The sequence below is a fragment of the Vidua chalybeata genome, chromosome 6, assembly GCF_026979565.1.
Source record: "Vidua chalybeata isolate OUT-0048 chromosome 6, bVidCha1 merged haplotype, whole genome shotgun sequence".
NCBI classification, from domain to species: Eukaryota; Metazoa; Chordata; class Aves; order Passeriformes; family Viduidae; genus Vidua; species Vidua chalybeata.
In genome coordinates, this window is record NC_071535.1 from 35586960 (window position 1) to 35614810 (window position 27851).

At 42.1% G+C, this 27851-nt stretch overlaps 1 protein-coding gene across 6 annotated transcripts in view; it reads right to left on the reverse strand.

Moving 5' to 3' along the window:
* The window catches only part of DPF3 (double PHD fingers 3), a 154716-nt gene that overhangs the window by 75794 nt on the left and 51071 nt on the right, over positions 1-27851 (reverse strand). For all 6 annotated transcript variants that reach the window (XM_053945331.1, XM_053945328.1, XM_053945330.1 and 3 more), the window contains exons 2-3: positions 12047-12207; positions 6608-6715 (exon numbers count right to left, since the gene is read on the reverse strand). In XM_053945331.1, coding sequence (XP_053801306.1) covers positions 6608-6715; positions 12047-12207 — 269 coding nt within the window. The remainder of the gene's footprint in view (positions 1-6607; positions 6716-12046; positions 12208-27851) is intronic.

Sequence of the window (27851 nt, forward strand, 5' to 3'; positions counted from 1 at the left end):
TGCTTTCTAACACAAAGTACTTCGGCAGAAGGACTTGAATTAAAAGCAGACTTTAAATGACATTTTAATTTCAGAATTTTGGAGAGCCAGGAGCAAAACTCACAGAAGTTTGCTAATAGGCTGTTAAAATCCATCTTACATGAGAAATCCAAACCAAATCATCAGAGAAACAAACTTGCTCCTGTCAAGTCAGCTCCACCCTAAATGCGGGGTTCATCATGGCAAATGTTGACAAAAGCCATGAACAATTAAAAAACCTAAAATAAGCTCTACACAGAAAGTATCTTTGGTAAACTCTCATCTGCAGAAATCTGTCACAAGTCTGAACTGCTGAGAGGTTTATATGATAGCCTCCTTCAGGAATATTGTATCAAATTCATTTGCATATTACAGACATACTCTTATTTGGCACCAGAATTATCCTTCCAGGTATGATCCTAAGATGGTCTTAATGGACCTTAAAAAGGAGCCACAGGCAGGTTCTATAACATAACGTGACCTTTAATTACAGAAATAATAGGAAAATTGTCAAATAGTAGAAAAAGTTTTGGTTAAGAAGAGATGTGCCTCTCTTTACAGTGTTCATAGCAAAACAACACTGCTGTCTTGTAGTACAGAACAGGAACCAATGTGCGATTGCGTAGAAATTGCTGAAATCAAAAGCGAAACTAGTCAATATTAATTGGGCTATGGGAGGAAAAAATGTAAATGGAAATTCTTATGAAATTAAGTGTTTTCAATTATTTTTTAGGCTCTAATATCTTGGAGTGAAACTGGGCATAGCAATCAGGAGCAGGAAAAATAATATGGAACACAGCAGCACTGTGTTCTTGGGTTTGATTTCCAGCTGTACCACAAACCTCTGGTTAAAACGTCATAGAAGTAGTTTATTCCCTTTGTTGCTCATTTTTCCATTTTGGAATCAAAGTACTTCCTTCACTATATTTTATATATCTGGACTGTAAGTATATGGCTAAGAAGACTTCACAACAACCCCTGGGATGATTATCTAACATGCTGCTTGAGTCTCTAGATTCTATCATACAAGTGATACTACTGAAAATTCTGTTCTTTGCTTTTTAATGTCATCTTAACTTTATCTTGGTCATGTGCCCCATCTTAAAGACCACAGACCTCCATAAACATGCTGAGCATCTCCCCCAAGAGTTGGGAGCACTCCTCACTTCCCAGGAAACACACAGTACCTTGTAAAATCAGTCACAGTATCCACAAGGTAAATAGAGATGCTTTAAAATTATAATAGCTATCTCTAAGGATTTAGTTCATTCATCCACAAGCATGCTCACCTAGGTATACCCCATATGTCAGACTAAAAACAGATCAGGCATTGTTCAAATGGAACTAAAAAATCTGTTTTCAGTACTTGCTTCAGACAAATACCATGGTTCATAATAGCAAATGAAAAATACTTTTGTTTGCTTTTACTATCCAACAACTGGTAAAAAACCCCATTTCTGTAGCTCAGCTGAACACCACGCTGCCCAGATATAAGTAAGAGGACAGACACTAGCACAGGACCTCAGCTCATTCTCAGCACAGTACAGCATAAACAAACTCTACTTCACACCCTCCAAGTGGGTGGGAAGGCGGCCACTCTGAAACCTCACTGTGGGCTTTCAGTCCAAAACCAAAGGACATCAGCAAAAGCATTACACTCATATTCTTTAGACTTACACACCATGTGAAATAAAAGCTCTGTAGGTATGTATGTGTGTACCTATATTTAGGCATCTTGTAAGACTGAAGTAGGACACTACAGATTTAAACTCCACCAGAGTTTTTGGCCACACTCACCATATCTGTTCTCATCTGCACAGGTGCAAAGCTTGGGTAATACCTGCCTGTCAGCAGGGTTTACTGCAGGCAGTAGCACTATCACAATTTTGATAGCTGACCCAACACAGAATCATGATACTACCCAGCACCATGAAACCACTAAGTATATAGGACAAAGATCAATTCTGATTTCAAGGGATCTTGGGTCTAATCCAGGATCTCCCCCTCATTTCTAGCCCTCCTCTTTCCAACTGCTCTGATTTTGCCAAGGGCCAGAAACATACTGCTCACCTGCATAGCACCTTCAGTTCACAGTGGTGGTAGAGCTAAAAATTCTCCTTTTTCTCACACTCCATTGGAAGTCAGGCTACCTAGCTCAAACCTCTCCCTCACCCATTCCCAGACTTCTCAGGCACAGGAGCTCAGGTCTGTTCTTCCTCTTTTACTGGGCAGGAGAAAAGGCAGCTGAGTGAATGTGGAAGCATGAGCTGCTTACAGCCCTCCCACTGCTCTGTGCTGAAGTGCCATGCGCATACCACAGCTCGATTTTGCAGAGAACCAGCTTTCCCATACTTGGTTGAACAGAAGTCTAGTTTCACAAATATTATATGAGTATTAATAGCTAGTAAGCTTAAAACTCTGCACCCTAGGAAATGTATCTGGGAAAACATAATCCAGGAGTGCAGGACAGGCTGTGATCCACCTGGCTGAGCAGCTCAGGGGCCTTGGTCTCCTGGTGGACCATGAGCTCAATATGAATGAACAGTGTGCTGCTGTGGCAAGAAAAAAATAAAGCCAAAAGAATGCTGGGTTGCATCAGCAAGGACATCACCAGCAGAGATAAGTAATTATCATAATCAGTGCTTGTCAGGCTACACCTGGAATACTGTGCTCAGTTTTGGTCCCTGCTATACAATTGAGATGTGGACAGTCCGGAGGGGGTCAAGGGAAGGGCTACAAAGATGACCCAAGGCCTGGGAAGCCTTCCATATGGCTGTCTGAGAAAACTGGGTTTGTTCTGACTTGAGAAGAGGCTTAGGGGAGACTCTATCACTGTGTTCCAGTATTTAAAGAGTGGAGTATTTAAAGATGGAGACACCCTTTTTACAGAGTCACATGAATAATATGAGGGCTAGTGAGTACAGGTTACTCCTGGGGAAATTCCAGTTGGACACAAGAGGAAAATTTTTCACATTGAGAATAATCAGCCATTGGAATAATCTGCCCAGAGAAGTGGTAGATTCCCCAACACTGGACAGTTTTAAGATTTGGCTGGACAGGGTGCTGAGACATCTTGTCTAGACCATGCTCTTGCCAAGAAAGGTTGGACCAGATGATCCCAGAGGTCCCTTTCAATCTGCTATTTTTTGAACCTATGAAATCACAGTATTGGCAACATGACAATATATTGCCCATGGCCCAGGATTTGTTTCAAATCTGTACTAGTGATCATAGAAGTCTTGACTGCTACACTATAATGACTCAAGTAACAGCTCATACCCATTACAACAACGAACTCTAGGCTACACTTGAGCCATAATGCTTGGTTTTGATGATAAGAATATGACTTAAAGATGAAAAATGAAGACCAGGCCATATGAAAGTAAATGTCAGGAATAACCTGAAAAAACCCTGAAAGATCTGGTCATAATATTGACTGCATTGTCAGTAAAGGCACTATCATAACTAAGTATTGGCAATACTTTATTTCTCCTGCATATCTACTGGATAGTCACTGGATGGGAGGGAAGATGCAGAGAAATAGCACAAACATGAACATTGCTAGACCCTTGAACAAACCACTTTACTCAGGCAATGCATCCATGTAAGTCTGAATAGAGTGGCAGAGGAAAAGAGTCATCTAAAGGCTCATCAGCAATTCCTATTCCAGCGTTCACACCTGCACAACTTTGGCTGTAACTATTCTTAGAACCAAACACCTTCATTTTAAACCAAATAAAACCAACATATCAGGACAACAAAACTACCATCTTCTATTAAGAAGCAGGCATCAACTCACCCCTTGAAAAACATTACAGTGCACTTTCCATTTTACAAAAAACCAGCAGACCGTTGGAGCATGATTATTTTCTTCATTAGATTTTGGTATTACCAAATGTGAAACTCTCACTCACTGAGTTGTGTCATGCACTACATAAACTGCAAAAGTAGGTTATAACTATAAACCTAAAACTATAAAACTATTTTAGTTTATAAAACTAAACTATTATACTATTATATTATAAAACTAAACTACTGTACTATTACTAAATGATTTATTGTTCCCTCAAACTGCTGGCAAGACAATAGTTTGATTCTACTTACTGACCAGCCGATGACTAGCTATGACTTACCAAAACAAAAATCCTAGTCTGTGTATCTCCTGAGTTATGTAGGTGACTTCTGAATACAGGAACTTCTGAATACAACTTTTTGCTATAATAAACTACTCTGAAATCCCAGGTGCAGTCCATGCAAGTATTCACACCCCTGGTGCCAATCCCATTGACTGCTGGAATGGCAACTTTTGGAGCAAAGATCCTCTTCTGGTTTTGCTACAGTGGTTGTCTTACAATAAGTACTTCTATGCAGTTAACATAATACAGCTAAGGTTTTGCCCTAATTTGATGTTGTAGAAGTGCATTGCTTGCATACGCCATATAACAATTATAAAAATCTATAAAAATATATTAACAATTTCACAGCCTCCTCTATAAAAATCAGCTATTTGCATATTAACCAAGCATAAGCACTCTCTAGCTGCTGAGAACAGCTCTAAGGAATGAACAGAATGTCCAAGTCCTAGGTGGAGTGAAGCTATGGAATATATAGATTAGATTTCTTTCAAATTTATTTTATATGTTCTACAGCTGTCATCTCTGTGCTTTTTAATAGATCTTAATTTTCCACATCTTTGTCCCACACAACCATCTGATATTCAACTGAGGACAGAGAAGTCAGCATTAGGTAGCTTCCTAGGTTCAGCATTAGGTTTTAAAACGCTATTCCTCTCCAAAACCTACAGTATTTATGCAGTCAGTGTTGAAAATAAATTATACTCTCTTTGTCCCAAACTGTTAAAAGTTACCTTTAAATGGAGGTCCAAGGTGTTCCATAGGTTTTACACTTTCAGATCAGAGAAGGGGAAAATCCCACTTTTGGCTAGTGAGTCTATTCTGGATATGCACAGATGGAGTGAAACTGTTTTGTGGTATAAGTGATAAGGAAAGTTAATCACTAGATAGAAATTGGTTGGAAAATAGATTTAAATGGCAGAGCAATATAACTCGCCTTATTTGGTTGCCACCGGCAATGCAACAAAAGTAGCACTCCTGAGATGCAGAGGAGATGTTTATAGCAGGGAAAAAAACACAGAGACAGACATGCTGAGGTCTCTTTATCTGATAACTTTGTGGTAATTGCCTTTCATGCCCTGTGGCATGTGGGATGCACTAATTTGGCATTCAGTGAGTACAGCAAAGAAGAGTAATGCAAACAAAAAGGAGTCAAACTGTACCCTACTGCTTTACCTTACAAAATTACCAAGGCACAGCAGTACTGGCATCATCACAAAGTCTAAGGCAGGCGCTTCTATGAGCCAACATCATCCTCTTCCTAGAGTCCAGTTTCATTTTCATCAATGTACGTGACTGATTTCATCAGCTCTTTCTAAGCAGCTCTGCTGTGAGGTCTAGTTCTATTTTCTGGCTGAGATTTTGCCCTTGGTTTGAACCCCAACTGAGTGGTTATAGGGATTTCTTCCTCTTTTCCAACTCTCCACTGATGTCTCCTATACATAAGGTAGCAAATTTTCAAAAACTGTTTCTACCAGAATCAACAGGAATTTTGCCTCTGATTTTAATGGGTTTTGAACTTGTCTCTGTTGCTCTTTCCTCTCTCTCCACCAACTGCTGCATAGAAGCAAAGTCATCAGTATTGCTGAGCATAGCTCAGTTCCCAGGCACCTTCTTCTGTCAAACAGGTTTTTTTAATATTCTAATTTACATTTGGGGGTTTTCTCCTGTACTTTTTATACTGACAGTGTCTCACCTCTTAAAAACCACATACAGCTGTGAGTATATGTGTTCCCTCTTTCTCATAATAGCTGACCCCAGAGACAGCAAGCCTTTATTACTAACTGCAAGGAAGAATGCACAACACCACGCTCTACCTGACACAGCTGCAGCTCCTCCACATCTGCTTTACAGTCACTCATTCAGCATCCAGACTCATCACTTCACACAGTTTAATTGTGGAAGAGTAGCAAGGATAAGAAAAATGAAAGAATAGCATATGTACACATACAGTCAGACAGAAATACACAAATGTGGCATATGCTCCCTATTTTTTATTATTTTTTGTTCATAATCTGGTCATACTCCTCGTCACCAGCCCTACCAAGAAAAATCTTATCTTATACTTACTGTTTCACACACACAGTGGTCTCTTTCACAAAGATTAGGCTGCAGAGGCCAGTGAGACTTTGTATTAGTAATGCACTGAGGAAAAAGTAAGTAATACATTGATTCTTTACATCCTTGTAAATTTTCTAATAGAAGCCAGGATTCAACCCTACAGAAGGTAAATTCAGCTCCCCCTGCATTCAATACAAATTGTTCACATTTTTGTAAGGGATGAGTTGCATGCAGAGGGTTTGGTGGTTATGGTTACAGCAAATCAAGTAAGATGCAACAGATGCAATGAGAAATGGTTGGAAAGCAGCAAAGATAAAGTCCAAGGTCTAAATGCCAGGTTTGCATGTATGCCAGCTGCTCTGCAGCTCGGGAGAGGCAGGCAAACAAACACTTACCAGGTTTAATTTCCAGCAGCTTCAGCCTGGAATCCTCAGGGGGATGCAAACGCCTCTTTTTGCGCCAGCAACGCGCTGGGTATGTGTACAGCTGACCTGGGGCCAGGCCTGGAGATTAAAGGCAAAAAATTAATCACATTTCAGTTTGTAAACCACAAGCACTGTCTCTAGCATCTTTGTTCTTGCCCTTCCAGCATCTCCTTGTTGGAGGGTTCAATCCTGAAAATCATGAGGCAGAGCTACACACTCAAGGCATCCAGTGCTCCTGAGGCTCTTCAGTACCTCTTGGGATCAGGCCTATAGAGAATCTAGGTCTTACTTAGACACTTCACTCAGTTCACTGAAACCAGAGCTGCACATAAATAATTTGTGATTTCTTCAGGGTAAATAGAATTTCAGACTCTCCTGGGTCACAAGGGTGATGCCTCCTCCACAGGCAGAGAAAGCCCCTTGAGAGAGAAGAGATGAAGTTCTGACTTCAATCTTGAGGCCCTGATGCACAGGGCAGGTCAGGAAATTTGTGTCTTCCAAACAGGAGCAAACCAAGATCCAAGAGGTCTGATTCCATATTTTTGCTTGCATTCTGGACTTTTGTTTGAATACCAATTCTTCATTTTGACTCTTACTTCCTCATGCCAATATTCTGAATGAGGGAGGAGATACACCAATAATGTTTCTATCACTGCATGTTCCCTTAAATCACATTTGGCATCACTGGGTTTCGAGCTGCCTGGCTTTCCTTACAGACACCCTTCAGCCATACTTTTCTCTCCTGCATTCAGGACACAGCAGGGCTGAATGCATCGCTGCTAGGGGCACAGAAGCACACTGACAAGTGCTTCAAAGTATCCTCAACTGCCCCAGATAGTCATGACACACACAAATACCCAGCAAGAAAAGTTGGAGGAATTTAATTCTCTCCTCTGCTTTTCCTGCCCTCTCTGTCCACCAGTTCTGGTTTGGCTCCTCTGCCCTTCTGCTGATCCTGTTGTCTTGAAGGGGCTACAAAGCATGACTTCAATTCCAGACTCATTGTCCTCAAAAACCAGGTAAGACCACATAAGAGAGAGAACAGGAGTGGTGTTGCTATATCTGAAACTGTACTGACAGTGAACAGCTGGACAGCATCAAAGGGGTGCCAATAAAGCAGAACAGCTCAAGGGCAGGAGGATGGCCCAAGAGTTCTCTCCTCTCTTCTGAAGCAGCCAGGAGAGAATATCAGCTTGGGAACAAAAGCAATTCACCATACCAAATGAGGATAATGAAAAAAAACCAATATCCTCTTACATGGGGGTGGGGAGGAAGACACATTAACATAATTCACCTTGAGGGAATGTGCTAATCAAATTCTGCAGGTGAGACCTAAGTTCCTGGTTTTAAATATTTCAACTGTTGGGAATGTCAGTTCAGACCCCTGACTTCCACCAACTTCCAAGGCCTTGGAGCATCTATGGCATCCTGCCTGAGTATGGCCAAGTGATGAGTATCTGCAGAGATTCTGGCTGTTTCAGGGCACAGAATGCTATTCGACTTGGACTTCTCACGCCCTTCTTTCATTGATGGCCAGAAAGCTGGACATTGTGCACATCCCAAGAAGGACACATTTCAGAAGAGGTTGCCTAAGACCAGTTTGGAAATAAAAATGGGAATAACTAGCACTTATACAGTGTTTGGACACCCTTCTTCATGCCACTTTGCAAACATTAACCACTACAAACAATTGCAATAATGATGAGGTGGACTGTGCCTGGCTCTGATTTGAGTAATTAAAGAGGTGGAGGCAAGAAGCCCAACCCTTTCTCAGCAGGTCCTGTGCATGGACTTGAAGGCAACACTGAAATGGCAATTGCCAGATCAAAGCAGTAGGACAGAGAATCAGCCCTCCATTGCACAGGCCTCCACAGAGGAGCCATTTGAAGGAATAAGTACCACAGCTTTTGTCCCAGACAGGGAGAGCAAAGATCCTCTTTGCTTTTGGGGGAATAGTTGCTAATGTGAGAGCTCCTATACAAAAGAGCAGTTCTGGATTCAGCCAGGACAGCAAAAGCCAAATACACATGCTGAAAGCCCAACTATAAACTTGAAAGGAGCGTTGGGAGAGCCTCTTCCTTAGAGGGTGACAGGTAGATCAATTAGAAACAGATGATCCAACATCCACCTCTGCAACCCTTCAGGTAAGCTCTCTGTTGCTACTCTTAGTACACCTGTTCATTAATATACTGCCATCCAATGAACTTAAAACACATACCAGATTTTCACTTCATTCAACCCACCAATGCTACCTGCATTTCTGTACCCTGTTCCTCATCTGTCTCTGTGCTGGCTCACATGAAGTGTCGATCTTACACAAAGGAGAGGCAACAAGGAAAGGGTCAGTTCTGAATGTCCTGAATGTAGCTCCTTCAAGGCAATCTTGCAATGAATATGGGAATAGTGCATATTACCATCTTCAGCCCTATGTGGGTTGTCTCTCTCTCTCTGGTACCTTATAGGGCAACCAGAGAAGGTTCCAACCATTTGCTTACAGAGGAAATAGCAGAACCTGCAGTGAGTTATGTTGTTTATCTCATTAGTGTAGGAGAATCATAACTCAAAGCTCCTGTGAAAGGCCAGGGGAGGAAGGGAAAAGAAGGGAGTTATGTGCAGTATTGTGTGAAATTAACCCTGAACTGTTTATCATGAGATGGAGATTTCTGACTCCTTTAACAAAGAGGACAGCAAGAACTCAGGTTAATATGCTGAGTTCCTGACTCGTCTCTGTTTTTCAAGTCTGTGTAAGTGAAAAGAGGTCCTGGAGCTTTGCCATTTGTCTTTATCTAGTTTTTCAGGTTAGGGATAGTAAATGGTAGTGAGCACAACACACAAGACAGATACTGGGATGGCTGGCAGAGAATTTTCAGAGCCCTTTAGTATGGGCACAAGCACATTGTGTACAGACCAAAACCAGGCATGCTAAAACTGTAGAGGGATACCTTGACTCACCATAATACTACAAGAAATAGATTACACAAAGACACTCAGGGGAGCACTAAATGGGCTAATAAAAATCAAGAAAGAGAAAAGCAAATATGGGGGAGGAGGGCTGGTTCATTTCAAACTGATTATTCTAATTCAAAACAACAAAGTCATTAGATTTGGTGGCCAACGCAGATGCAGGAGGCTTCTTTCACTTGAATTCTTCACTCTGTGAAGAAGGTCCCACCACTGGTCTCCAGTGCAGACATGCAGGAGAAATGGCCCCATCCCCTTCTGCAGGGCAAGCTACCAAGCAGTTCACTATCAGAAGTGAGGAAGGAAAGATTTGCAGAATGAATTTGCTCAAAGTAGTCCACAAAGCTTGTGGCTGAGAAAGGCAAAGAATGAAGACATCTTGGTTCCTAGTGTGATGCTGTAACAGTTATAAGGATTCCTTCTGCACGTGTTCAGACACCAATGAGACCCACACAAGACTATCTGTGTCTGTCTTTGTGGAAGATGCTGTTGACAAAACATTACTTATGGACACAGTGGATGTGTGTGTGTATATCTATCTATCTTCTGACTGTGTTCAGAAGGATAAATATAGCAGCACCTTACTCATAACAAGGGGAAGGGAAGGGAAGGGAAGGGAAGGGAAGGGAAGGGAAGGGGGAAGGGAAGGGAAGGGAAGGGAAGGGAAGGGAAGGGAAGGGAAGGGAAGGGAAGGAAGGGAAGGGAAGGGAAGGGAAGGGAAGGGAAGGGAAGGGAAGGGAAGGGAAGGGAAGGGAAGGGAAGGGAAGGGAAGGGAAGGGAAGGGAAGGGAAGGGAAGGGAAGGGAAGGGAAGGGAAGGGAAGGGAAGGGAAGGGAAGGGAAGGGAAGGGAAGGGAAGGGAAGGGAAGGGAAGGGAAGGGAAGGGAAGGGAGGGAAGGGAAGGGAAGGGAAGGGAGGAAATTTATACAAAGCATAATCTCTTAGGATTAGAGACTTTTCAGCTGAAACAAAAAACTCAACTGTGGTTATGAAGCAACCCTATCAAAGAAGGGCAGTCCAGAAGTTTAGAAAACTCCCATATTGTGAACTCTGTTCAGCAGTCCTGAATTACCCCAGCAGGTTTTGTAGCTGAAATATTCTTCAGGTATTTTAAACACTGTAAAAAGACCTGTTGTCTCCTGCACCAGAAGTGGAAGCATTTTATTATATAAACAGTTTTCTGGTCGTACTGCAAGACAACACTAAATCTACTTTTGATATTTTAGTAATAGGAGGAGCACAAAGACCCTTCCTTTAGTATATCCTAGAAGGAGGAGGAGGAGGAAAGTTTCAGCTAAGACTCAGCTGGGCACTTTTCAGAAGCAGCAATTGTTTTCTTACCCCCAGGAGGGTAAAGGAATATCCTATGTGTTCCTCCCACTTCATCTCCTGTAAACCAGACAGTGGAGGAGATTAGAGCATGCTTCACCTTCCTATAATTTCAGATCTAGAAGTTGAGGGGGTGGAGGGTGAAGGTGGGAGGGTATCAATATTGTTTAGAGAACTGGCACGTATTTATGCACATGTGTGCATGTCATACTTCCAGTGCCCACATGTACCCCAGGTCCCTTTCTGCCTGGATTCTCTGGGCTGCATTAAAGGAGGGGAAAAAAAAAAAAAGGTAGAAATACATTTTGGTGCTGTTAGAAGTCCATTCACTGAGCTAATTATTGGTCAGATACTGAGCTACAACATATCCAAATTTCCCTTGGGGTTCAGAAGGACTTCTGTCTGAGCAACATCTCCAGTCTTTGGTGACTGGTGACTGTCCTTTGCCTTTCAAAAATGGATTTCAGATGGATTTAGTCTAACAAAGGAACAACTGACCAAAGTCTACAAAAATAACAGTGCTCTTTTCCCTTGAGCTTCACTGAGCTGTGGAACAGGCATTTGCCAAAGCTCCTTAAGGAAATTTACCAGCTTCTTTCTGTACCCAAGGGAACCACAGCTCCAGAACTGATATCCAAGTTAACCTATCCAAAGCAGAACCAGGATTTATAGGTATATTTCTAATCATTAGAACAACATTCATGAACAACATTAATGGACTCTCCTATATTTTGCTTCAGTATTATATCCTTCCTAATACAGTTCCTTATTTTCAGCATTCATCTGAGAAACTCCCACCTCCACCTTGGATGTAATTCCAGTGCAGCTTAGAGCAGAGTATTGAGTCTTCTGCTACAGACTGGGATTGATAGCATGAAAAGAGCTACAATGATGCAGCCTTAGAAACTACCATGTCAGGCACTTCTTTGCATAGAGAGAGAGTAATTAGCATGAGCTCTCTGCAGTTACCAAAGGAAATTCCCTGCAGGCACAGAGGTTTAGGCAGTTTCTCTTCTGTGTGGCCTGTAGCAGGTTTGAGCTCCTATTAATTAAACCCCGTGAGGGCTCAGTGGCCAGCCCTCCATACATATACGTGCATACACAGACACAGCACTACCAACCTGGTCCCCTGTGCCTCTTCTCCATCCAGATGTAGCAGTTGTTCTGAGCTACCCCAGTCTGCGAATCCAGGAAGGGAAGGCGGACGCTGCGCTCGGCACAGAGCCGCGAGTTGTAGCTGCGACAGTGCTCAATTGCTTCTTTGTAGAACTGGTCCCCGAGGCTGCCAAAAGAGACAGGGCACACACTGAGAATGATTGTGCTGCCCCCTCCAACAAGAGTAGGAAAGGGAGACATGAGGTTGGTTCAAAAATGGACAAACAGAAAAACTTTGCCGGGACAGATGCAAATGTTGGTGACACGAGACACTGATGAAGCAGATCATGCAGAAAGTGATGTCAAATTCATCAAAAGATCAGGCTGTCAGGAACCAGACACACATCTTTTCAGTAGCAGCGTGGCTACTGAATGAGCAAATGATGCAATCACACTGCCCCATGACCTTGGGTCAGGCCCATGTACACCACAGTGAACTCATTTGATTGTTTCTCTTCCCCTGTAGTTTGTCCAGCCAATTCAGCAAACCAGTCATTTCAATCCCATGTTACAGCAGCTACTGCAGTATGTTTTAGGCAACCAGAAAGCCAGCCAAGTTTAGAAGAACTTCGCTCCAGCATTTCTGGTGCCAAAGAGCCCATAAGAGCAAAGACCATAGCTCTCTTATTGTGCACTTCTGAGACATGAAAACACACCCGTTAATAACCAGAGCCGTATCTGCAATGGTCAGACTAGATGTTTTGTCATAAGCCTTCCAGAGTTTTCCACAGTGAAGCCTGAGGTACCAGGAGCAGCAGCTACAGCAGCGACCAGTCAGATCCAGCATGGCAAATGCTGCTTTTCTCTGGAGCCCAGTGGGAATAACAGTTCTAAAGACAATGCCACTTACTTCATAAATAACTGTTTGTTAAAAAATTCTGTAGAATTTTCATCTTCCCTTGAGATAGGTTTAAAAACTCTGCCTGCTGGAGATTACCAAAATCCTCCCTCCAAATTTTTCTAAACAGGAAAAAGCTTCAAAGTAAAGCTACCCTGAGGACACAAAGCAGCTGTCATGCTGGAGCATTGCAAAGCAGGTGGGCCACACTGCTGAACCTCATTCTTGATCTATTGTCAAGGTGAAATTCACTCCTGACACGAATAGCTAGAAAAGCTACCTGTTAGGGATAAGTTCATTAGAAAACAGGAGCAGAGTGATAGATGGCATAACTTGCTCTGACTCTGATATTCATTAGTGTGCAAAAAGAATATAGCACAGACAGCAAGTGAGCCAAAGGGATGCATGCACAGAGATAAAAGGAGCTCCCTTTGCTGTTCCATTAGTTGTTTTCCCCACTATCCTCTTCCATAGGCACAACTGGCCTTTTAAAATTTTGCACACCTCTGAATGTCAAATCAGTGGAAATTGCTGTGTTTTACCATCTGTATCTTTTTTGTGTTTCACATATTTTAAATGGCTTCTCAGTTGTATCTTATGATCTACATGGAAGTCAAACTCTCTTCATCTTGGCTATACTGGACCAATATCCTATCGCTGACAGGGGCCATAAGCACAGGCTTAGGGAAGAACAAAAATGCAGCAAATACCAAGGGAGACACCTCAAGTTCCCCCTACTCAATTCTGATGATCAGAACTCAAGTCTCAGGTTATCCAGTGATGGGGAGGTCAGAACATCCTTAGCCTACAGAGACTTCCTAAGGGTTTTTCAGAGGTTTTGTGCAGCAGTGAACGTCTGTGTGAACACTGTGCCTCTCAGACCTGTCCTCCCCTGCTGACCACCAGCTCCTGGGCAGCTGCCAGTGCAGGGATATGTAGAGGGCAGCTGAAGGAGAGAGCTCTCTGGAGTGTGCAAGAGAGCAGAGGGTACAGCATGGGCAGAGCGCATACAGCAGGATCCCTCTGGACACTGAATCCCCTGCAATGACCTCAAACGCCCTTTTCCAGAAAAAGGCAGGGGGGGAAGGTAAGGGGAGCAGGGGAGAAAGAAAAGATAAGCTGCTCTACTATACAAAGAATGTGACTAGGAAGAAATGAAATCTTATTAAAAGCTGTAATTAAAGTTGTACACTTGTGTAATCAAAGTCAGTAACAAGGGGACCCCAGTTGATCAAAGATTAACAGCTCTTTCCACAAACACTTGAGCTTCCTCAGAGCTATGTCAGATTCCTTCTATATTAAACCAGGGATGTTCTCTAACTCTAAGGAGTTTACTGGAAAGAAAAGCATAGCTGTGTGACAAAAAACTGCCACCACTGCATAAGTCTTCCTTACGCCAAAAATCACTTCAGTCATTAGAATATGCACACCACAAAGCATCCATATTAACAAAAACAATACATCTCAGCAACCCATATGTAGGATCTGACTGGAGATTGCTTCAGTTTCTACCTTGCTCTAAGACTGAAAATAACTATAAGTCTTCAAATGTAAAATATTTGGCTTTAAATCACACTATCAAGTAGAGTAAATTTCAGATTTTTCTAAGAGGGAGAAAGGGCATTTGAGATCCTGATGGCAGAGAAGCAACCAAGCTAATGGGTCAAATTCATTCAACAAAATCTTGCAGTCTAGCTGTTTCATTACATTTATTTTAAAGATTGTAAATATGCATTTTTTTGCCTTAAAGAAAAGTAACAATTTAGAAGTATTCAGTCATGTTCATATTTTAAGAATGCTTGCTTTGGCTCCACTACCGCAAGCATGATCAAAAAATGCAGGTCTCTAAGTACTCACTGGAAAGATATTCAGATATTGAGACCTTGAGGAATTACCCTGGCCTTAATTATAAATGGAATTTTTTTTAAGTGACAAATAATCAAATATAGGAAAGTAAAGGAATGGTATTTCCTTATGACACTCATATGTCAGAGGTAAACAGCCTCCCTGAAATTACTTTTGGGTGCCTAGTTGTTTTGTTTTACCCTTAGTCTTTATTGGAGGTATTCTGACTAATTCCAAACTACAGTTAGTTTTTTTTAAAAGAACTTCAAACTTAGCGATATTTTTCCTTTTTTTGTCCTACATATCTAAACACAGTATGTTTTATCTTATGCAGGAAAAACCAGAAAGTGTATTAAAATCAGGGCAAAAAGGGAAAAAAACTGGTCCTATTGTGTTCCTTGTTGCAGAGTCAGGGAGGTGGGACAAATCCCAAGCCCCCTCCCAGGAGGTTTACAATGGAGCTGGAGAACAGACAAGGGTGGGAATAAGACTGGAAAGCACATGAGCTCCAATGAAACTCAAACAGATCCGCTGAGTTTGAGCAAGTGAGATACAAGAAGAGAAAAAAAAAATAATATTATAAAGTGTATCATATGTCAGAAAAAAAGATTAATTATCTGTTACATGCTTCAGAGTTTTCCCAAACTGTGTTGCTATGGAAGACTTCCATTTCAACTCCTGAAAAAGTATCTGTAAAAACTATGGGGAATTTCCTCATTATTTTTATGAAAAGTATGTATGAGTCAGTGCTGTGCTGTGACTGACTGCAAGGGTCAATTCTTCCCTTTGGACAGGGGAGTTAGAGGTCACACAGAGTTGTCTAGATTGATATTAATGATACAAAATCATCAGCATATGTGCAGATTTTAAAGATGCTAGGAAAAAGCAAGGAGCAGACATTAACAACTGCTGGACAAGGAAGGCAAATCATACTGAAGGCAGCACAACTGGAAATACAGAATACAGTTGTCAGCACACTGTAAAAAACACACAGCCCTTCAGTACAGAGCCCCAGGTGAAACCCCAGATGTTTGGGACAGGCGTGCCAGCGACACTGCTGGCATACACACAGGCTTTGCACTTACATACCAAGCCATGAACACTAAAATAACCCAGTTCTGGCTGACTGATAAAAGCTCCTGGACTTGGAAAAGAACAAGCTATGCTATTGCATACTCCTGCAAAGCTGCATAGGAGGGGTAAATGTTTAGTAGAGGTTAGGGGCTCTTTATTGGTGAAAAAATGTGGGACTGAAACTAAGCAGCAGGCTGGGAGCACTGGAAGCTCGGTGTGAACGGGGAGGTGAGCACTCTGAAAGCACCAGCAGCTCTGTGGGTGCTGGGACAGCCACGAGAGTCTGGTGCAATTCTGTGCAGCCTTGCAGGTAGTCACTGCCATGACAGCAAGCACCAGCATGGAAGATCACACTCTGAGATTTCCCTGAGGTCACTTTTCTTTTAAGCGTTAAGAAACTGAGGTTTTCTATCATGGAATCAGGTCAGCTAATAACAATGCTGGGGAGGAACAATTTTTCCCTTCCCACGATCTTTGCCTGCTAACTCTAACTAGACCATAGGATTTCTGAGCAGACTCCGAATTACTACTTCTCTGTGTAGTACCTAGTGCCATGACTCTGCTGTCCAGGTATGCATTCAATGAGGGGAAAAAAAAAAACCAAACCAAACCAAACCAAAAAAAAAAAAAAAAAAAAAAAAAAAAAAACAACACGCCACCACCACAAGAACTTGCCTGTCTTATAAACCCATAAATTAGCAACAAGGACCAGGAACCTGACTTCACTCCAGATGTTCAAGATGTTTCTGTGCTGACAAGGGATCCCGATGGGCCCTGAAAGCAGCAGAGCAGCTCTCCACCACTACTTTGCAGTCCATCCTGCAAAGTCACATATTTTTGAGTGCACTTACACCTTTTACAACAGCTACAAAATAGGCAGAATCCAGAGTGCCCTTCCTGCAGTGCCTAACACAATTCAGGTTAGTCCCAGAGAAGGTGAGCACTTGCTGAAGACCTATAACCAGCCATGCTCAACAATGATTACAGGTCCACGTTACCCCGGGAAAACTGGTGTATAATGAAGAACCAGTGCTCCTCAAGTGCAGTTCTTAAATTTCCACCAGACACCTCTGAGTATGAATCCAGATTGTTTCCAGTTCTTGAGGCCAGGCCTCATTCCAGTCATTTCCCGTGTAAAGCCATGCTCACTACATGACTAGGCAAGTAAAAACCTGATAGCACAGGAAGAAATGACTAGTCATGTAACAGAAAGCAACTGACTTTTTCTTCTACAGTGTGCAGTGGTCCTCAGCCACAATCAAAAATGTGGGCCTTGCTTTCCTTAAGACCATGGACTTTTTGTTTACTATACATTTAGTCTCTAGTCTTACATTTTAGATCATTTGAGACTGTGAGGAACAGCAAGGACAACCAAAAAAAGACCTTTTAAATCAGAACTTGCATGTCAGCAGCATTGCCATCCAGTTTCAAACTGGGTGAGATCTAAGAAGTGGTATGAGAGCAGTGGTGCAATGCAGCTTCAGAAGATACTCTCCTTTTGGAGACACTCATGAATGAGTCTGGAAATAAAGCACCAGCGAGGTTTTAGGCCTTCTCACAAAGTTGAACAGAGGCTAAGAAATCATGCAGGCACCACCTGAGTTATTAGTTGCCTGCAACACTGCAGACCATCTTGGACAGCTATGTATCTTGGCAAGTGTTGAGAGAATTGCATTGAGCTGGCTGTACTATTCCTTTCCAGCAGGTCCCACAAGGCCCCTGACAGGCAGCTGCTCCTTCTCTCTATGACCTGTGACATGAAGAATGCCACAGGGCTCAATTCTTCAGCCACTTCTGTTTAATATCTGTGCAAAACCTTCAGGGAATATGATGAAGTATCTAGGCAGCAATGCCAGCCATGACATTGATGACATGCAGTTTATGTATCTTTTCCCCCTCATGCTGACAGCACTCTCCCAAACCTCACAGTGTTGAAAGCAAGGGCAGCATAGCTGGCAGAGGCTGAAGTCAGAAGAGATCAGAATGAGGCTGATTGGAAGTGGGAAGCATTACAAACTCTGCACTAACACTATTAATGTGGACAATCTTACAGACACAATCACCAAAAGGGCCTTCCTCTCCAGTCAGCATAATTCTCTTCTCAAGCTGTGGCCTGGCCATGCTTGTGTGTATTTCTCCCATCTGGACTGGCCTACTCTGACTCTCTACCTCAGGCCAGATAAGCAACAAAGACAGAGCTAGTTGCAAAACTGTGGTACCTCCCCTGTCACAAAGCAAGCCAAAGAAGTCCATAGTCCCCTGGCTGTCCTTATGCCCTTTCCTCACAGACTCTCCAACACCACTGATTTTCATGAAGAGCACAGTGGACTAAGTTCAAGCTGCTTGAATGTCTGCTTCTCCTTTCTATACCCAGATGCAACTGGAAACCTGTGCTTAATGGAGTCCAGCATCACCAGGCTCCTCACTTAGTAGAGTCCAGCATCACTGCATACCATCAGCTCCAGAGCATATTCCCAGAAGAGATAAAGCATTCTGCTTCACTCATCCTCACATTACGTTGCAAGATGCTAACATAACATTCATCAGAAGATCCAAGCAAAAGAAAGTATGACACATTCAAGAGTGTCAGACAATTATTGAGCATTAAACAATAAAGGGTTGGCTAGGCTCCTCCTTAGGCTGCACTCTCTGGAATTTCTAGTTTATAGGAAGTGCTTAATTGTTACAAGCATGCACCCTTTGCAACTGCATCAAGGTAGGACATGGAGATTCAAGAGGAATAGAGAACAGCTTTTCTGGCCGTAGATGAAGCCTAACAGACTGCTCAAAATCCTACCACAAACTCTGATGACAAGCCAGAAAGTATAGGAATGTGCAGATTCAGTTTTCTCATAGTGGTCCATTGCATCTGTCCCTGCACAACATTTTCTAATGATGTAAGGGGTGTGAACATGAGCAAAGGCAAAACAGGATTTCCAGATGTGCTCCAGAATGACTCAAACTTTCTGGGCTCTCAGTTTTTTAACATAAACTTGGCAGCTTTCTAAACACATATCTACACTCTCCAAGAGCCAGAGTCATTGAGACAGCTATTTCACTTCTATACATAATTTCACCTGATGGACAACAGGAAGACTGTATAACTTTCCCCAGCCTGGGAAACAATGTCAGAGAAAAAATGGCTAGCAGGACTCTTTCGGTAGGAGGTAGACTACACAAATCAGACCACTAAACAGTATACAAAGCAGACAGTGTTGCTGGAGCAGCAATGATCCAAGGGTAAACAAAAGACTTTCAGGAGAGTTAACGCCTTTCATTGGAAGAATTCATGCAGACAGGTCAAAATAGACACGCTTCTAGCACTTGTTCACTGCTCTGTGGCAGGTGCAGAGACTGTATGTGGTTCAAGGGATTAGGAGCCATCAGAGAGCTGATGACAAGCTCCTGAGTCAGCACTGGCACAGACCAGACATTACAGCAATCAAGAAGATGCCCTGAGCTACAAGTCTAGGTTGAATCCCAAATCAGTGTAAAAGCAATGTGAGGTTTTTAAGCACCCTCCTTCAAGCACTCAGCATTAGCATTCTATGTAGAAGAGCAAAGAAATCCCCTTTTGCAGGTATTTACTAGAAGACTTCCCCTGATGGGTTGGAAATCCCTTTTGGCCACTTGTGGCCGGAATCAACAGGGTACTCACTGCCTGAATCATGGTGTGATGCTGATTCGTAACAGGGAGCGCAGCCTCGTAGACTGAGCTACATTCACTGCTCTGGAAACAGGCTTAGGCTGTAACTTAATCCACTGTGAAACTACAGGTATCATCTCATGCAAAAAGTCTGTCTTTGAAGAAAAATGACAAAAGGTAGGCTTAACTTACAATTTGAGGAAAATTGATCTGATTAGCCCCATCCTCACATGTATTGTAGAAGTATGAGAGCTCTGCTGGCATTTCCATTTAAAGAAAAGAAACCGCAGCACAAGTTAAAACTGCCAAGAAGAGTGTGGTACATGATGGTATCTTGCTGACAAAACTCTGGCTTTCAGGGTAAAGAGCTGCAGCCCTCTTTGTACAGGAATAAGGATTAGAACAAGAGGTGCTCCTCTTCCTGCAGCTGTGCATGACTCTGCTCAGGGCCTGCAGCCACATTTCCAGCTCTCAAAGCCAAAAAAGTGGGATCATTCTGCCCATTTCACTCAGCTGTTAACATGCAGAATTGTTGGCTGGATACATGAGGTATCTGTGCATGGGACAACCTGGTGTGTACTTACGAAATTAGGTATTTCAGAAGATTAAGTTATCAACCCCATCCATATACACTGCACTGTGAACAATTACATTGTTCACTGCACTGTGAACAATTACTACATTGCATGTGATAATTTATCCACATCTTCTCTTACTTTACTTTCATTTCCGTGAAGAGGCAACAGCAGCAGTTTCCATGTCATACATGAGGCTACCTAAGTTGTTTCCAGAGACAGACATTGCATACAATCTCTATTAGACTCAGCACAGTGACCAATTAGGTTAATCTCAGAGGCAGACTCCTTGGGGATATCTCAGAGCATCTATTCTTTCTCAGGCCAGAGTTTCTGTTTTAAAGAGATGCAGCATCATCCAATTAAATGAACAACAGGTGTGAAAGGTAATAACCCAGACCTCTTTTGTGTCTGAAGACAGCACTCAGAATTCAGCTTGGTCCTAACCTCCCCTAAAAGGTCAAAAATTCTCTCCAATTACTAAAGGAATGAACTAATGAAAACCTCAGCAACAGTATTATATTGGGCATGACAACATGTAAGGGATTTCTTTATATATATTTTTAGAAAAGCAACTCAAGCTGCTGGGGCTTGAGGTCACCAGAATTCTGTTTGGCTTAGTGCAACAATAGTCTTACAGGCCAGATGTAGTCAAAGTTTATCCACTCAGCTCCCATGGTTCTGATTTCCCACAGTGATCCTATCTTTTGCATTCCTGGTAAAAACCATAATCTATCACCCAAGCTGGCACCAGGAAGACAGCAAACCAGACTTCTACAAATTACTCTGCCATGACTTCCTTTGTAGCTTTAATAGTTCCCCTGCAGAACACCGGTAACACCCTACACTTACCTCAATAATAAATCGTGTGCATTACTTCAGGCATTGTCTGTACTAAAAAGATGCTCAGATCATGAACAGAAATCCTCTCCTAGCTCTAGCTGTGCCAGCTAAAAATATCACCCATTCCCTCCTACTGCTGCTTTTCACTGCTTGTCTCCTACAGCTTACTGCTCCCACACCTCCTGCCAGTAGCAATGTTTGTGTGAGCGCTCCCTGACTCAGTTCAAGCAAGGCCATTCGATCTGTTCGAGCAAACTCAGCTGACATTGCCCAGAAGAGCTGAGGGCAGGCTCACAAAGCCCCTTCTGCCTCCAGAGCTATCTCCAGCAGTACAACCAGCTTGGGTCAGTCTTCAAGTGGCACACCTGTTTGTTTGCAATGGGAAAAAGTCTGTCCACACCATCAGTAGTGACAGCTAGGTCACTCAGCCAGCACAGCCCTTTTGGGAGACACAGCAAATGCAAATGGAAGTTACATCATTGGCCCAAATGACATCAGCTAAGCTGACAATAGCATTCTTTTTCATGTGTCTCTAAGTATCTCATCTTTCATGAAGCTACATAGCTCCACCAGAGCTCAACAGGCAGTGAGATGCCAGGAAAGACATGAGGGGTTTTACCCCATGCTTTAAGCCATGTCAGAGTCCCAGCTGTCCAAGCTCTACAGCATGGTCCTGGTCTGAATGACCTCTGTTAGCCCTCTTAGAAGTTCTCAGTCTGGGATTTCCCCTGCACCTTTGTGCAGTTATTTAGTGGATAAATATACAGTGCCATTCAACCCAGGTGGCAGAATTTAAAAGAGATTAAAATAAACATGCAAGTAGAAGAGTAGTACAAATGTTCCTAAATGGCATGCAAGCTTCCCCACTACACTGAACTATTACTACATTAATATTTTAGGTACTTTCTGTCCTTTGACTAGAAAGAGTTAGTAAGCTCACATTTTTCTGCTGGCTTGTCTCTTTTGTAGGAACCTTGTATCTCCTGCTGCAAAGGAAATGCCACTCCAGGAAACAAACCTTTTTGCACAGGTGAAAATGACAAGTAGCAAAGCAGAGATTTATATAGATCTAACATAAAACAAGATAATTATTAGAGTTTACTTCGCCTCTGAGGTCAGCCTTGGGAAAAAATCAGCTACAGCCAATACTTTGAAGTTACTAATCTTGAATGGGTAGCACTTTCAGGTCCTTGGTCACAATCTATGTGTGACAAACTGAATACACATGTAAGAAAACACTAAAATCTACTGTACCTAGTCAATAATTATCAAAACGGGAAATTATATTTTCTGTTCTCTATAAAGTCATCTCATGCCTAGACCACTAAAGCTGTGTTTCTTTGAGTTATTATTTCTCTTAAATACACAGAAACAATCATTCTGTTAGTTGTATAAATCTGCTGGCCTTGGCAGACGTTCAGCAGGGATATACTTGACTCATGCTACATAGGGGAATTCCCAAGATAACTGTGAATTAGATTTCCTTTTCTCACCTCCTTCCCCCAGCTCTGTGGAAGTAGGGCAGATTACGGTCATTCCTCTGCTGAAGTATCATTATTACTCCTCAAAAAGTAACAATAAAAATGGTAAGAGGTGAAACAGATGCATCCAACACATCATCTCACAGCTCCCCCAGTACAAAGAATGTCCTGTGTTAAGAGCACACTGGAACTAACTCAAAGGTCTAGGCACAGGATCTTCTGCACCTGGAGCACATCCCATGGGAGCAGAGCAAACCATCATTGCAAATACTAACATATAATTCTGAGGAGTGATGTTTCAAACACCTGTGCCCTGGTTTCTGTAGATATTTATGCAGCACCCAAGAGGAACTCTCTAATAAAGTCAAGAAAAAGTACTTGCCACAACCAGCTCTCAGAAACTCAAATATCTGATGGTTGTTCCCATACAAATGGACTTTCTTTGCACCTCTTTTTCTTCTCCCTTGCTTCCTCTTCTCAACACCTTCTTAATTCAAGTATCAGGTTGAGGTGGTTATTACTTTAGAACAGTTAAATTAAATAGAAAAGCTTTGTAATTCACTGAACAATTAGCAAAGCCTGCAATACTGTTTTGCTGCAATTATCACTGCAAAATAACGATCCTTTCTTCTGCTCAAATAACTTACTCTTTTGGCAAGTCTGAAAGACTCCAGTTGTTTAATGCATGCTAGGACAGACCTCAGATTCACTTTTGGCCCCGTGTGTTGACTGAGGTCTTCAAATACTTGTGATGAAACCTGCCTGTGATGAAACCCTGCCTGTGACCAAGCAACAGGTCCCAGTTCAGCACCGCACATTATTCAGAGTGTAAGTCCCCTTCAACTCAAAGTTAGGCAGATACTTGAACGTCTTGCTGAACAGAGATGGCAGCTGAACAGAGAGCACATGCTTCACTGCACTTTTAGAATGAGGTCTTAGAAGCAGATACATGTGGGCAAGGCTGTTCAGGTCAGTTTATCATGTTTTCCCAGCTGGAACTAGCCAGAGCTAACACATTGGTTCCATTTTCTTTCTGTATGTAATACACTGCAGTAGTTAAAGCTGCAGGTCACAAAAGTGTAATCTAGGGATCATGAGACAGTCATTAATCAATCAACCAGTGGAAATAGGAGCTGGGTAGATATCATTATCTCTACATTACAGATGAGACACAGAGAGTTTGCATAACAAAGCCATAGAGAAAGAGAAGTCACTTTTCTTATTTCCCAGTTTTGCTCGATCTTTTCCTCTGAAATTTGTTTTCTCAATCTGCAAGACTTCCTTCCCCAACTGCCATCCAGTAATTTTCTTGATTCAGAGACAAAGCTGACACCATACCATGCTGAAAGCTAGTTGAAGCTCTTCTATACAAAAATCTGTGAAAGAAATATAAAAGTAACCTTTTTTTTTCTTTTTTTTTTTTTCTTTTTCCCCAGATATCCTGTAGAAGCTAACTGAACACTGCAGTGACAATAACAAGCAAAGACAATGACTAAACTAGAGTTTGGACATGGAACTAAACTGCATACAGTCTCCACTTGTCTGCACCCCAACTAGCACAGAATGGAGACAAGTATCACAGTAGTCTATAAACAGGACAAGAAAAAGATTGACAAGTAACTGAAGGAAAAGAACTGCAGCAGTCAACTGTCAGAGCAAAGGGAGGTTACAGAAAAAGAGAGAGAGAGAGAGAGGTTTGCCCATTGCCCTGGAGTAATGGCTAGCCTTTAAGACATGGCCTCTGCTCCTGTCAGTATTTCTTCTTGGACAGGTTATCTCAGGAATTTATGCTTTCCAATAATTACCTTTCAGAGGGCTCTCACTTATCTTGCAAGAGGAATCCAACAGTAACCTGACCTGCATTGCTCATGCAATCACCCCCCCTCTAACCTTACATCCCATCTCTCAAAGCAAAAGCAAGCAGCCCTTCCCAGACTTCCAGTGCTGCATCAGCAGCAGTTGATAAAATTGCTTGGCAAAGTTGATAAAAATAAGAGTTTCAATGCTTAATGCTACATAAACATAGATGAGCTAGCAGGCAAAAGCAGTAAAATATTACCAGCAGGTTAAAATACCTTTTGTGGTAATGTTATATTATCCAGAACTCAAGATGAACAGTTGTCTTGCACCACCATAAGAAGCATTTTTACCTGAAGATAAGTTGGTTTTTTTTTTTTTTTTTTTTTTTTTTTTTACTGCAGCAGACCTCAGAGCCACTCAGCATTGGCTTTAATAAATGTTGGGACTCACAGGGCCCTCTAATTAGGCTCTCTTCCTGTTACCCTTCCAATCTACCTTTCCGCCACAATGTGAATTGCATTTCTTCTCAAAACATCAGTGCCAAAGGGAAGCTTTTGCTTTTGGCGTTCACTCCAGAGAGATTTCAGAAGAACTTGTCTACTTTTGCTACAGTATATGTTATTACACTCATTCACTCATTTTAATTATACTCCCATTCATGCTCTGATCAAGGCCCTCTCAGGTTGGCTTTTTGTGTAAGGGACTCCATTACATCCAGCACAAGCTGATGGGAACCAATTTATTCCCATTACCACAGATAGAACAAGGAGAAGGATTCTTATTTTGTATTTTGGATTTAATGAGATATGTCTTCAGCCAGTCAGTAGTGATAAAGAAATACCTCATTATCAAGTTCAGAGAAAATATCAGGCATGATACAAGAAGTAAAAAGTCTTGTAACATTCATCATGGAACCCTGTCATCAGTCCAAAACATATGGTCAGGGCACATAAACCATTAAATCTCTGTTGCAGAGTGGATTTCCTCAACGGGCTTGCAGCCACTTAGGGCAGGAACCCAGAGGAATCTTTCTTTCTTTTTCCTACACTAGCTACTCAATTAACTTCAGCCTGGAATAATGTCCATGCCTAACTCTGGCTGCATTATTTTAAAGGAGTCACATATTGCATTCAGATCCATGAGAACTTTGGACAAATGCACACACTCTCCCAGGCATTCCCATACTCCCATAGGAACAGGATGGCACCACAAGAAAGAGTTTGATGTAGGGAGAGCATAAGAGGGGAGGGCAAGAGAAAGCTGCTGTTCCCTCATTAAACTTCAATAGGTGCCTAGGCCCAGCAATGCTGCACTACAGTTTGGATTTATGTTTCCCAATTAACAGAATTCACAGCATAAAGTTTTCTCTTTTTGTTTTGAAGGGGGGGAAGAGGAGATAAAACACATTCCAACCATTTGGCACAGCAAACTTCCCCAACTATCCTCTGGGAACAAAAAGGGAAGGGAAAAAAAAAAAGGCTTGTCACCACACAATTTAAAATAACCAATCTTTGCTGGCTCCACTGTGTCTCAGGGGTAGATCCAAGCCTTAGCCCCCACCCATTAGGGCTGTAGGCCCAAAACACTTGACATTCATCAGAAGAAACAAAACAGCTCCAAGGCAGTGGGAGGGGGAAGGGAAGAGTGTCTCCATGGACAGGAGTCGAGAAAGGAATCAAAATAAAGGATCTGCAAAAAGGTCACATGTAAGGAGGGTATGGAAGTCTTCTTCCAAGGACTACCACGCATAGATGAATCCTCTCGGTGTAGCTGCTACTGAGCAAAAACAGGCAGGTAAATGCCCTCTGCCCTCTGTGGGGTGATCTCCTTTGTGGTTAGCTTGGCAGCTGTTACTATTCGATAGCAGCACTGTTGGCTGTATCACTTGAACAACAGAATGATGATCTCCTTTCTCTCCAAAGTGTCCCCTCTTCTCCCCAAAGAGAACCACAAGCCACATGCATGGAACACTAAAAAATCTAATCATCCTTAGTGAGGGTTATGAAAGAAAAGCCCTTGAGATCCTCTTTGGAGTTTTTGTGTAAAATACACTCATCAGTTACACACTAAATTTTTCTCAGCATAAAAACTAGGAGAAAGCACCACGTGACTCAATGAAACACAGGACACTTTTTGCAGAAAACGGAAAACAATCTGATGTATTACATAGCTCAGCTTGAGTTCCTTAAAACATCACATCTGAGTTCTGAAGGAATCAGTAGCTTAATCAGAGCCTCTCTGCTCAACAAGAAAGCAGGCTTAGCCAATATTTCAAAGAACTAGTGATTGTTCTTTACTCTGATGTAGTCAAAGAGAGAAGCACAAAGATGGAGAGATGGAAAGCAACTCTCTCTGCAGCAATCAGGAAGAAAACACAATTGCAGAGCTGTACAAGCTAGTCATGGTGTGACGGCCTGACAGCGCACTAAAGCATCTGCTCGCAGCTTACCACCAACAGCAACGATGGCAAAGCACCACCACAGCACAGCAGCAGGTACCACACCCTGCTGATCGTGTTGCTTCATCTCAGCCCATTCAAGAAGCAAACTTTTCAGGTTTGACTATCACTCATCTACAGCATTGCCTATACACAGATTGCATGTATTTATAAATTAATCACTGCCACATGGATTCTTGGGTATAAGGCTGCCATGAATGACTTTGAATACTTTACTTAAGAGGAGATATAGGAACACACATATGGGTTTTCAATACAAAGAATGCCTGGTGTTCATTTGACATTTTATGTGTTGAGATACGACTCTTCCAGGTCATTCTTGTTGTGGGGGTAATGCAGAGCTGGGGGAATCTCATAACTTGATTTTCATGTGACTTCTTGCCAGAGAGATGTTCAATTATAAGAAAATGTTATCTTATATGAATGATAAGTTCATGGCTCTCTTTTTTCTCTCCTCCTTTTAGTCTAGCAAGCCAGAAAACTGAAAGAAAGAGGGCAAGTCCAAGTGCAGAGCACACTAAACTAAAATAAACCTTCAGTATGAAGCCAGCAGATAAACAGTTGGCATTTGTGTCTTCAGGCAGTGGCATCTTAGATGAAACTATGTCTGTTCCTACTAAGTACCTCCTACTCCATTTTACCCTTCATAAGTTTGTCCATCAGCTGATGAGGTTTCTCAGTTTTGTCTGGTGCATGCAGAAGTGGAGAAGCAGCTGTAAAGCACTGCAGCATCTGGAAAGCATCTGTGGCAAAAATTCCTAAAGGATTTTGAGGTGGTAACTGGTATGGCTATAATTTACTATAGGATGACATGGTTTAGAGATTGTTTTTAATATCCCAAATCTGACACTTTACAGAATCTTTATGCTGCATGCTTGTGTTTAGGTTTGTTTGATCTCTGTTTTCTATTAATTCTGCCTACTTAAAGGAGATAATCTTGACAAAATATTGGAGAAGGATCCCAGAACACTGGGTTCTACAGAAAGGACTAAGTTCTAGCAATATGCACTTTTTAGAGTTGTTAGTGCTCCAAAAATTGCAGTAAAAATATAGCTTGTCTCTGCAATTATCTGCTTCCTTCAGGGCTGCATGTTCTATAGTCACTTGAACAACATGTTTATATAATGTCCTGAAGGACCAAATGGCTACTGCAGTAATATCATTCAATGTGATTGCAACTGTCAGTACATTTGAATAGAGGAACAGTACAA